Source organism: Cervus canadensis, chromosome 24 (assembly GCF_019320065.1).
Source record: "Cervus canadensis isolate Bull #8, Minnesota chromosome 24, ASM1932006v1, whole genome shotgun sequence".
NCBI lineage: Eukaryota > Metazoa > Chordata > Mammalia > Artiodactyla > Cervidae > Cervus > Cervus canadensis.
The window spans coordinates 13,220,605-13,229,386 of NC_057409.1; the positions used below are offsets into that span (position 1 = coordinate 13,220,605).

The 8,782-nt window shown below is 42.6% G+C and overlaps 1 protein-coding gene across 1 annotated transcript; it reads left to right on the plus strand.

The window, feature by feature from the left end:
• The first annotated feature begins 7,438 nt into the window (after positions 1-7,438).
• LOC122426558 (cofilin-1) lies at positions 7,439-8,370 on the plus strand. Its single transcript, XM_043445562.1, has one exon. It carries the CDS (start codon positions 7,521-7,523, stop codon positions 8,019-8,021), a length of 501 nt encoding a protein of 166 aa, XP_043301497.1. The 5' UTR covers positions 7,439-7,520; the 3' UTR covers positions 8,022-8,370.
• Positions 8,371-8,782: the final 412 nt, after the last annotated feature.

Here is an 8,782-nt window from a genome sequence, read left to right on the forward strand (position 1 = left end):
AGTATACATTATAAGATAACAGAAATAGTCAGAAGATTCTTAAGAAGGAGAAACATGTCAAGCAGGATACACAAGTGAAAGTGAAGTCACTCAGTCGGGTCCAACTTTTTGCAGCCCCATGGACTGTAGCCCACCAGGCCCCTCTGTCCATGGAATTTTTCAGGCAAGAGTACTGGAGTGGGTTGCCATTTCCTTCTCCAGGGGATCTTCCTGACCCAGGGATTGAACCTGGGTCTCCCGCGTTGGGGCAGACACCTTAGCATCTGAGCCACCATAGAAGCCCCAAAGCAGGATACATAGCTGTTATATAATCCTTAGTACAGAGTTGTTTTGTTGTGCAATCATCAGCTCTGGGCTTAAAGAAAAAAACATTTTATGTGATTAAGATGAAGGAATGTAGAAAAGAAGTTTGCCCTTTTCTCCTTCTCAAGAGCCCCAGACCCCTTTCTCCTCCTAGGGGACTCCGGCCTTCTTATCAACCTATCTAAGAAGTAACTCTCTCAGTTCTTTTTCATTGCAGAATAAAATTCCATTGTATGGATATGCAACATTTTATTTATCCACTTATCAGTTGATGGAGTTTTGGGTTGTTTCCACTTTTGGGAAGTTATGAATAAGCATTCATCTGTATACGTATAAACATTCATGAACAACTTTTTGGGTGGACATATATTATCAATTCTTTTGAATATATACCTAGGAGCGGCATTGCTGGGTCATATGGTAACTAACAGTTTGAGGAACTGCCAAGCTCTCTTCCAAAGCAATTGCACCATTTCACATTCCTATTAGCCATGTATGAGAGTCCTAATTTTTGCACATCCTAGTCAACACTTGTCATTATTATTTATTCTTCTTTGTTGTTGTTGTTTATTCTTATGATTATCACTATCCTAGTGGTGTTGGCTAATCTTTTCTATAGAGGTCAGGCAGTTACTCAGATCTGATGATGTAGTATAAAAGCAGCCATAGACAATACAGAATGAATGAAGTGACTATTTTAAAAAAAAACAACTTTATTTACAAAAACAGGGATTTGGCCCAAAGGCTATAGTTTGCTGATCCCTGCTGAAAATTATTGTAGCGTGTCAAACTGGACACATATTTGATATCTGAAAGTGACTGAGAATTTGTGGACTCTTGACCTATCTGTCATATTATTAAGGACTTTATTACTCAGTTGGGGGTAAAGATGGAAGAAATAATGAATTATCATATTTGTTACACCAGTAATAACAATGAAATGACATAAATGTTATGGAAACTCACCATAAAAGTGCCTAACCTAATTCAGGATGAGGATGAAATTATGGGGATGGGCGAAGTGATCTGGAGGCCAAAGCCTGAAGAGTGAATGACAGGTGGTTACAGAAAGAGAAAAGTGAAAACGAAACTCTCTTAGTCATGTCTGCCTCTATACGACCCCATGGACTATACAGTCCATGGAATTCTCCAGGCCAGAATACTGGAGTGGGTAACCACTCCCTTCTCCAGGGGATCTTCCCAACCCAGGGATCAAACCCAGGTCTTCCACACCGGAGGCAGATTCTTTACCAGCTGAGCCACCAGGGAACATAGAAGACTAATCAGGATGAGAAAACCCAGCAACAAGAACTAAACCCAGTAGCAAGATTAGTAAGTTTGAAGGAAAAGAGAAAATTTCAGAGTTGCTTGAACCCAGTGTGCAAGGCAAGATGAGACAGACATAGGGGCCTGGGTGTTAAAGTCCCTTATAAACTAAGCTAAGGAAACTTAAAAAAAGAAAAATAAATAAGCTAAGGAAACTTGAGTTTGAGGGTAACAGGAAGCCATTAAAAGATTTAAGATTTAAGAGCTATATTTCAAAAAGCCTTGCTGTACACTTTCACCTATAAAATGGAAAAGTTAATACCTACTTCCTAGTGTTGCTGTGGCAATGAAATGCAATTATGCTCATAAACTGCTTAGCACAATGCCTAATAGGAAATACACAGTAAAATTGTCATCAGTAGCAGGAATAATAAAAGCGACACATAAATCAGATGTGGTTAGATACCTTAGGGAGTAAATCAGAAGTTACAAATGTGGCCTTAGAGCATGTTTTCTTTTGCCAGAATGGTATTTTAAATGTTCAACATTTAGTTGCTAACATTTTTAAAATTTTTATTTATTTTTGGCCACAGTGGGTCTTCATTGCTACTCAAGGGCTACTCCCTAGTTGCAGGGGGCAGGCTTCTCATTGAGACTGTGGAGCACAAGCTACAGGGCGTGTGGGCTTCAGTGGTTGTGATGTGAGGGCTCAGTAGTTTTGGCACCTGGGCTTAGCGACCCCTTGGCATGTGGAATATTCCCAGACCAAGGATTGAGCCTGTGCTCCCTGAATTGACAGGCAGGTTCTTAACCAACGGACCACCAGGGAAGTCCAGTTGTTAACATTTAAAAATCTGGATTTTTTACATACATTTTAGAGTTCCAGTTTCTCTTGAATATCAGAAGACCTGGCAACTTTGGTCCAGATAGCAGAGATCTGAAGAGCTGTCTGGTGGCAGCTGTCTAGCTAAGAGACACAAACTCTCAAATTTCCCCAGTCCCCACCTGGCCCACTTCATCCATTGATGATATCTGCCTAAATCCTCCAGGCATTTGAATCTGAGGATCAGGGAATAAATTAACCGTGTGACTGAGGATTTTAAAAGCAATCAAAACTCTGATGCCAGGTAACTGGGAGTGATCTCAAGCATCAAGCTCATCAGTTGCATTATAATTTATTTACAAAAAGGCTTAAGGAATGGTGGGGGGCCTAAGCCTAGAGCAGAGAGATCCAAATTGACTATGCCCTTCTATTTTAGAAATGTTTTGGTTACTGGTAACGGAGGCAAATTTCAGTTAGCTGAAGCAGTAAAGGGAATTCGATGAAAGGGTGCCCAGAGAGGCTATGGTTCAAGATGGCAGCATGACCGTTGCATCATGTTCTGTCTGGAAACCCAATTAAAATAATAGAAAATATTTAGAAATTATGTATCAGCATCTTAAAAATGTAATAAAGGAGATTCATTCAGTAGTGAACTAGAAGTTTCAACAAATTTCAGGATGATGGTATATGGATGGCAAAGAGTTGATGGAGGAAGTATATCCCCAAAAGCAGCAAATTAGAAAGTGCGGAGAGAGGGTTGCAAGACAAGAGAGAATCAATATTCCTGGCAGACTTCTAGAAGGGTTCCTGACTGGGAAATGAGAATTGGGATAAAAGGTTAGCGTCCAGAAATGGGCTGTAAATGTAGGTACTAGTTGAATGTCCCACCCAAAGATTCTTCCACCGCCCAGAATGAAAGGCTATAATAGAGGGTTTCTCTCTAAAGCAACTGAATTGTCTCTGGAGGTCATAAAGACAGCTGGAGAGGGAGTTACTACCCCAATAAATCTCTCCTCCAGAGGCCCTCCAGTGGAGTGATGGCCCCTCCCACTCCTCCAGAAAGGAGGCTTCAGTCAGAAAGCCTCAGGCAAGTTCAAGCAAGTCCTTTCCTTTCCGTTGCCTTTTTCTTAGAAGTGCAAACGAGCCAGAGCTGCCAGGCATTTGACGAAAGCCTGCTGAATGCAAACCTGAAAGAGGAAGGCCAAGATAAAAACACATGGGAAAAAAAAAGATCACAGAGGTAGCAAAGATAATTTAGGGACCGTAGTTAGTATCCTTGGAAAACTTTGATGTTATTGTGAGCCATTAAACAGCAACAGCATGCTTTTTAAAAATAAACAGAATAAGACTTCTTGGAATTAATAATACGGTTAAGCTTCAAAAACAAAGCAGCTGAAGAATTTTAAATAAAACGTCTCAGAATGTAGAACTGAGAAGACAGGCAGAACATTTGAGAACGGACCCAAGAATAAATAGAAAACTTGAAATCACTAATCATCAAGAAGAGATCAAAAAGTGACTAAAGCTCTACTATTATTTTTTAAAGGTATGATGAGGAACAGGTTATTTAAGTGATCTCAAAGTAACGTTCTGTAAATATTTACTAATTTCATTGCATGAAAAAACTTGGAGGATACCAACTTAATCAAATCCTCAAAGTTAACATCACCATGATTGGGACAGCTGAGTTTATCAGGGTGCTATGCCCTGAGAAAGACGCAGCTGGGACTTCCCTGGTGGTCCAGTGGTTAAGAATCTGCCTTGCAACGCAGGGGACTCAGGTTCTATCCCTTGTCAGGGAACTAAGATCTCACATGCTACAGAGCAGCTAAGTCCGTGTGCCACACTACTGACCCTGGGCACTCTGGAGCCCATGAGCTGAAATTAGAGAGTCCACGGGTCACAAGGAAAGATCCTGCAGGACTCAATGAAGATCCCACTTACTGCAACTAAGGCCTGATGCAACCAAATAAACAATAAGATTAAAAAAAAAAAAATATTAAAACAGGGCACAGTTCACTTCTGTGGTATTTCTGCTAAAAAGGCATAACCTGAAGCCAGTCATGCGGAAACATCAGACACAACCATTTGAAGGATATTCTACAAGATTACTCGCCTGGACTTTTCCAAAATGCCAAGGTCAACATAATAAAGGCTGAGGAACTATTTCTGATTAAAAGAGATTAAAGACAGGGCAATTAAAAGCAACTCATGCTCTTGGATTAGATCTTGGACCTGAGAAAAAAATAGCTCTTAGAGCAAAAATGGAGACAGTGACAGACTTTATTTTCTTGACCTCCAAAATCACTGTGGACAGTGACTGCAGCCATGAAATTAAAAGAAGAAAGGTTATGACAAACCTAGAGAGTATATTAAAAAGCAGAGACATCACTTTGCTGACAAAGGTGCATATAGTCAAAGCTATGGTTTTTCCAGTTGTCATGTATGGATATGAGGTGGTGGTTTAGTTGCTAAGTTGTGTCCGGCTCTAGTGATCTCATGGACTGTAGCCTGCCAGGCTCCTCTGTCCATGGGATTCTCCAGGCAAGAATACTGGAGTGGGTTGCCCTTTTTTTATCCAGGGGATCTTCCTGACCCAGGAATCAAACCCAGGTTTCCTGCATTGCAGGCAGATTCTTTACTGATTGAGATACAGATATGAGAGTTGGACCATAAAGAAGGCTGAACGCTTAAGAATTGATGCTTTCGAAGTGTGGTGCTGGAGAACTCTTGAGAGTCCCTTGGCCAGCAAGGAAATCAAACCAGTCAATCCTAGAGGAAATCAGTCCTGAATATTCAACGAAAGGACTGATGCTGAAGCAGAAGCTCAACTACCTTGGCCACCTGATGCGAAGTGCCAACTAATTGGAAAAGACTCTGATGCTGGGAAAGATTGAGGGCAGGAGGAGAAAGGCGCAACCGAGGATGAGATGGTTGGATGGCATCATCGACTCAATGGACTTGAGTTTGAGCAAATTCCAGGAGATGGTGAAGGATAGGGAAGCCTGGGGTGCTGTAGTCCAAGGGTTGCAAAGAGTTAGACACGACTGAGCAACTGAACAAAAACAACCAAATGCATTATTGAAACAATTGATAAAATTTGGATATGGATTATATATTAGGTAATAGATATGCACTAATATTAAATTTCCTGATTTTTATTATTGTACTGTGGTTATATAAGAGAATGTCATTGTCTTACATGTGGGAAGATAGGAAAGACAGAGAAAGGATGAGAGTATTATGCAGGGTAAAATGTAAACAATTATTGAATGTGAAATTCCTTGTTTTTTATGATTTTTAAGTATAAGATTATATCAAAATAAGTTTAAAATCGCATAAAAAGATGTCAGATTATTTCACAGCTGAGTTCTCTCTAATCATTAAAAATCAAGTATATCTCAGGTTATCTTAGATCACAAAATTGAATGCTTTACAATTTATTTACATGAAAATAGAATAACTTTACTATGTTAACTTGATAAGAAGAATGCAAAACTACATATCAAATCACGTTATATAGATGTAAAAATTTCTTAATAAAACTTTGGAAATTCAAATTCACCAACATCCTAAGAAAATAATGCACTATGGCCAAATAGATTTAATTCTGAGTATATGAATGCATTAACTATTGGGAACTATATTGATATAAATTAAAGAAGAAAACCCATACGATCACATGAACTGATGCTGAAAAGGCATTAGCACTCACTCCTAATAAAAACTCTTAAGTAAAATATGAGGAAATGAAATGACAGGAGCAGTTTTACTTCCCTTGTGAAGCCACAGGGACTTCCCTTGTGGCTCAGCTGGTAAAGAATCCGCCTGCTATGGGTTGGGAAGATTCCCTGGAGAAGGGAAAGGCTACCCACTTCCAGGGTCGCAAAGAGTCAGATATGACTGAGCGACTTTCACTTCACTTTCAGTTTTACTTATAATAGCCAAATATTCATCAATGGGAGATCTGAAAAATAAATATTTTCAGCTTCCCTGGTGGCTCAGTGGTAAAGAACCCACCTGCCAACGCAGGAGACGCGAGACTCCTCTTCAATCCCTGGGTCGGGAAGTTCCCCTGGAGAAGGAAATGGTAACCCACCTCAGTATTCTTGCCTGGGAAATCACAACAAACAGCAATGAAAAAGGAAGTGAAAGTCGCTCAGTGGTGTCTGACTATTTGCAACCTTATGGACTATAGGGTCCATGGAATTCTCCAGGCCAGAATACTGGAGTGGGTAGCCTTTCCCTTCTCCAGGGGATTTTCCCAACCCAGGGATCGAACCCAGGTCTCCCACATTGCAGGTGGATTCTTCACCAGCTGAGCCATAAGGGAAGCCCAAGAATACTGGAGTGGGTAGCCTATCCCTTCTCCAGGGGATCTTCCCAATTGAACCGGGGTCTCCTGCATTGCAGGCGGATTCTTTACTGACTGAGCTATCAGGGAAGCCCAATGAAAAAGAATCAGCTCTCATTGTACACAATAACATAGGTGAACTTCATGGATACAATATTGAGGGAAAGAAGCCAGATGTCAGAGTACATACTCTTGGTTACATTTATATGAAATTTAAAAATAGGCAATGGGACTTCCCTGGTGGTTCTGTGGCAAAGACTCCATGCTCCCTATGCAGGCAGCCAGGGTTCAGTTCCTGATCAGGGAAGTAGATCCTAGATGACATAATTAAGAGTTTGTATGCTGCAATGAAGATCGAAGATCCTGAGTGCTGCACCACAGCCAGACAGAAGAATAAATAAATAAACAAAAGATTTTTTAAAAATAGGCAAAATTGTTCTATCATGGTAGAAAGAGGAGGGATATTGCCAGGAGGAGCAAGAGAGAAGCTTCTAGGATGCTGAAAATGTTTTCTAAGTTTGATCTAAGAGATAGTTACATGGGTATGTTCATTTTAAAATTTAAGGAGATACACATTTAAGATTTGTGCAATGTATTGTATCTATGTTATACCTCATTAATTCCTTTAAATATGGATAATTAAAATTACTTTGGGCACCCCTGGTAGTCCAGTGTTTAAGAACCGACCTTCCGGTTCAGTCGGATCCCGGCAGCAGCTGCAGCGGCTCTTGTCTCGTAGGCTCTCCTCGCTATCGCCTTTTCGCTTCCGGAAACATGGCCTCCGGTGTGGCTGTGTCTGATGGGGTCATCAAAGTGTTCAACGACATGAAAGTGCGTAAGTCATCGACACCAGAGGAAGTGAAGAAGCGCAAGAAGGCGGTGCTCTTCTGCCTGAGTGAGGACAAGAAGAACATCATCCTGGAGGAGGGCAAGGAGATCCTGGTGGGTGACGTGGGCCAGACGGTAGACGACCCTTATGCCACCTTTGTCAAGATGCTGCCAGACAAGGACTGCCGCTACGCCCTCTATGACGCAACCTACGAGACCAAGGAGAGCAAGAAGGAGGACCTGGTGTTCATCTTCTGGGCCCCTGAGTGTGCACCCCTTAAGAGCAAAATGATCTATGCCAGCTCCAAGGATGCCATCAAGAAGAAGCTGACGGGGATCAAGCATGAATTACAAGCAAACTGCTACGAAGAGGTCAAGGACCGCTGCACCCTTGCAGAGAAGCTGGGGGGCAGCGCCGTCATCTCCCTGGAGGGCAAGCCTTTGTGAGCCCCCTCCAGCCCCCTGCCTGGAGCATCTGGCAGCCCCAGACCTGCCCACGGGGGTTGCAGGCTGCCCCCTTCCTGCCAGACCCGAGGGGCTGGGGGGATCCCAGCAGGGGGAGGGCAGTCCCTTCACCCCAGTTGCCAAACAGCCCCCCCCACCCCCTGGACCTTCCTCCTCCCTCCACCCCTGACGGTTCTGGCCTTCCCAAACCGCTTTTGATCTTGATTCCTCTTGGGTTGAAACAGACCAAGTTCCCCCCCCCCCCCCCGAACCCCTGTTTGGGGGGGGGCCTGTATTTTTTTTAACGACACCCCAGTCCCCCACCTGTTCCTCCCCTTTCCCATGCTGCCAACTTCTAACCGCAATAGTGACTCTGTGCTTGTCTGTTTAGTTCTGTGTATAAATGGAATGTTGTGGAGATGACCCCTCCCTGTGCCGCCTGCTTCCCCTCCCCCCTCTCCTCTGGTCACAGCCACTCATGGAAGCAGGACCAGTAAGGGACCTTCAATTTAAAAAAAAAAAACCACAATAAAAAGGCTCACTAAAAAAAAAACAAACAAACAAGAACCGACCTTCCAATGCAAGAGACAACAGTTCCATCCTTAGTCCAGAAAGACCCCACCTGCTATGGAGCAGCTAAGCCTGTGTGCCACAACTGCTGAGCCCACTCGCTGCAACTACTGAAACCTGCACACTTAGGGTCAGTCCTCTAGCAACAAAAGAAGCCACCGCAGTAAGAAGCCTGCGCGCAGCAAGGAAGTGTG

Excerpts from the sequence above, each read along its gene's own strand:
- LOC122426558 (XM_043445562.1), top strand. The coding sequence starts at position 7,521 with ATGGCCTCCGGTGTGGCTGTGTCTGATGGGGTCATCAAAGTGTTCAAC.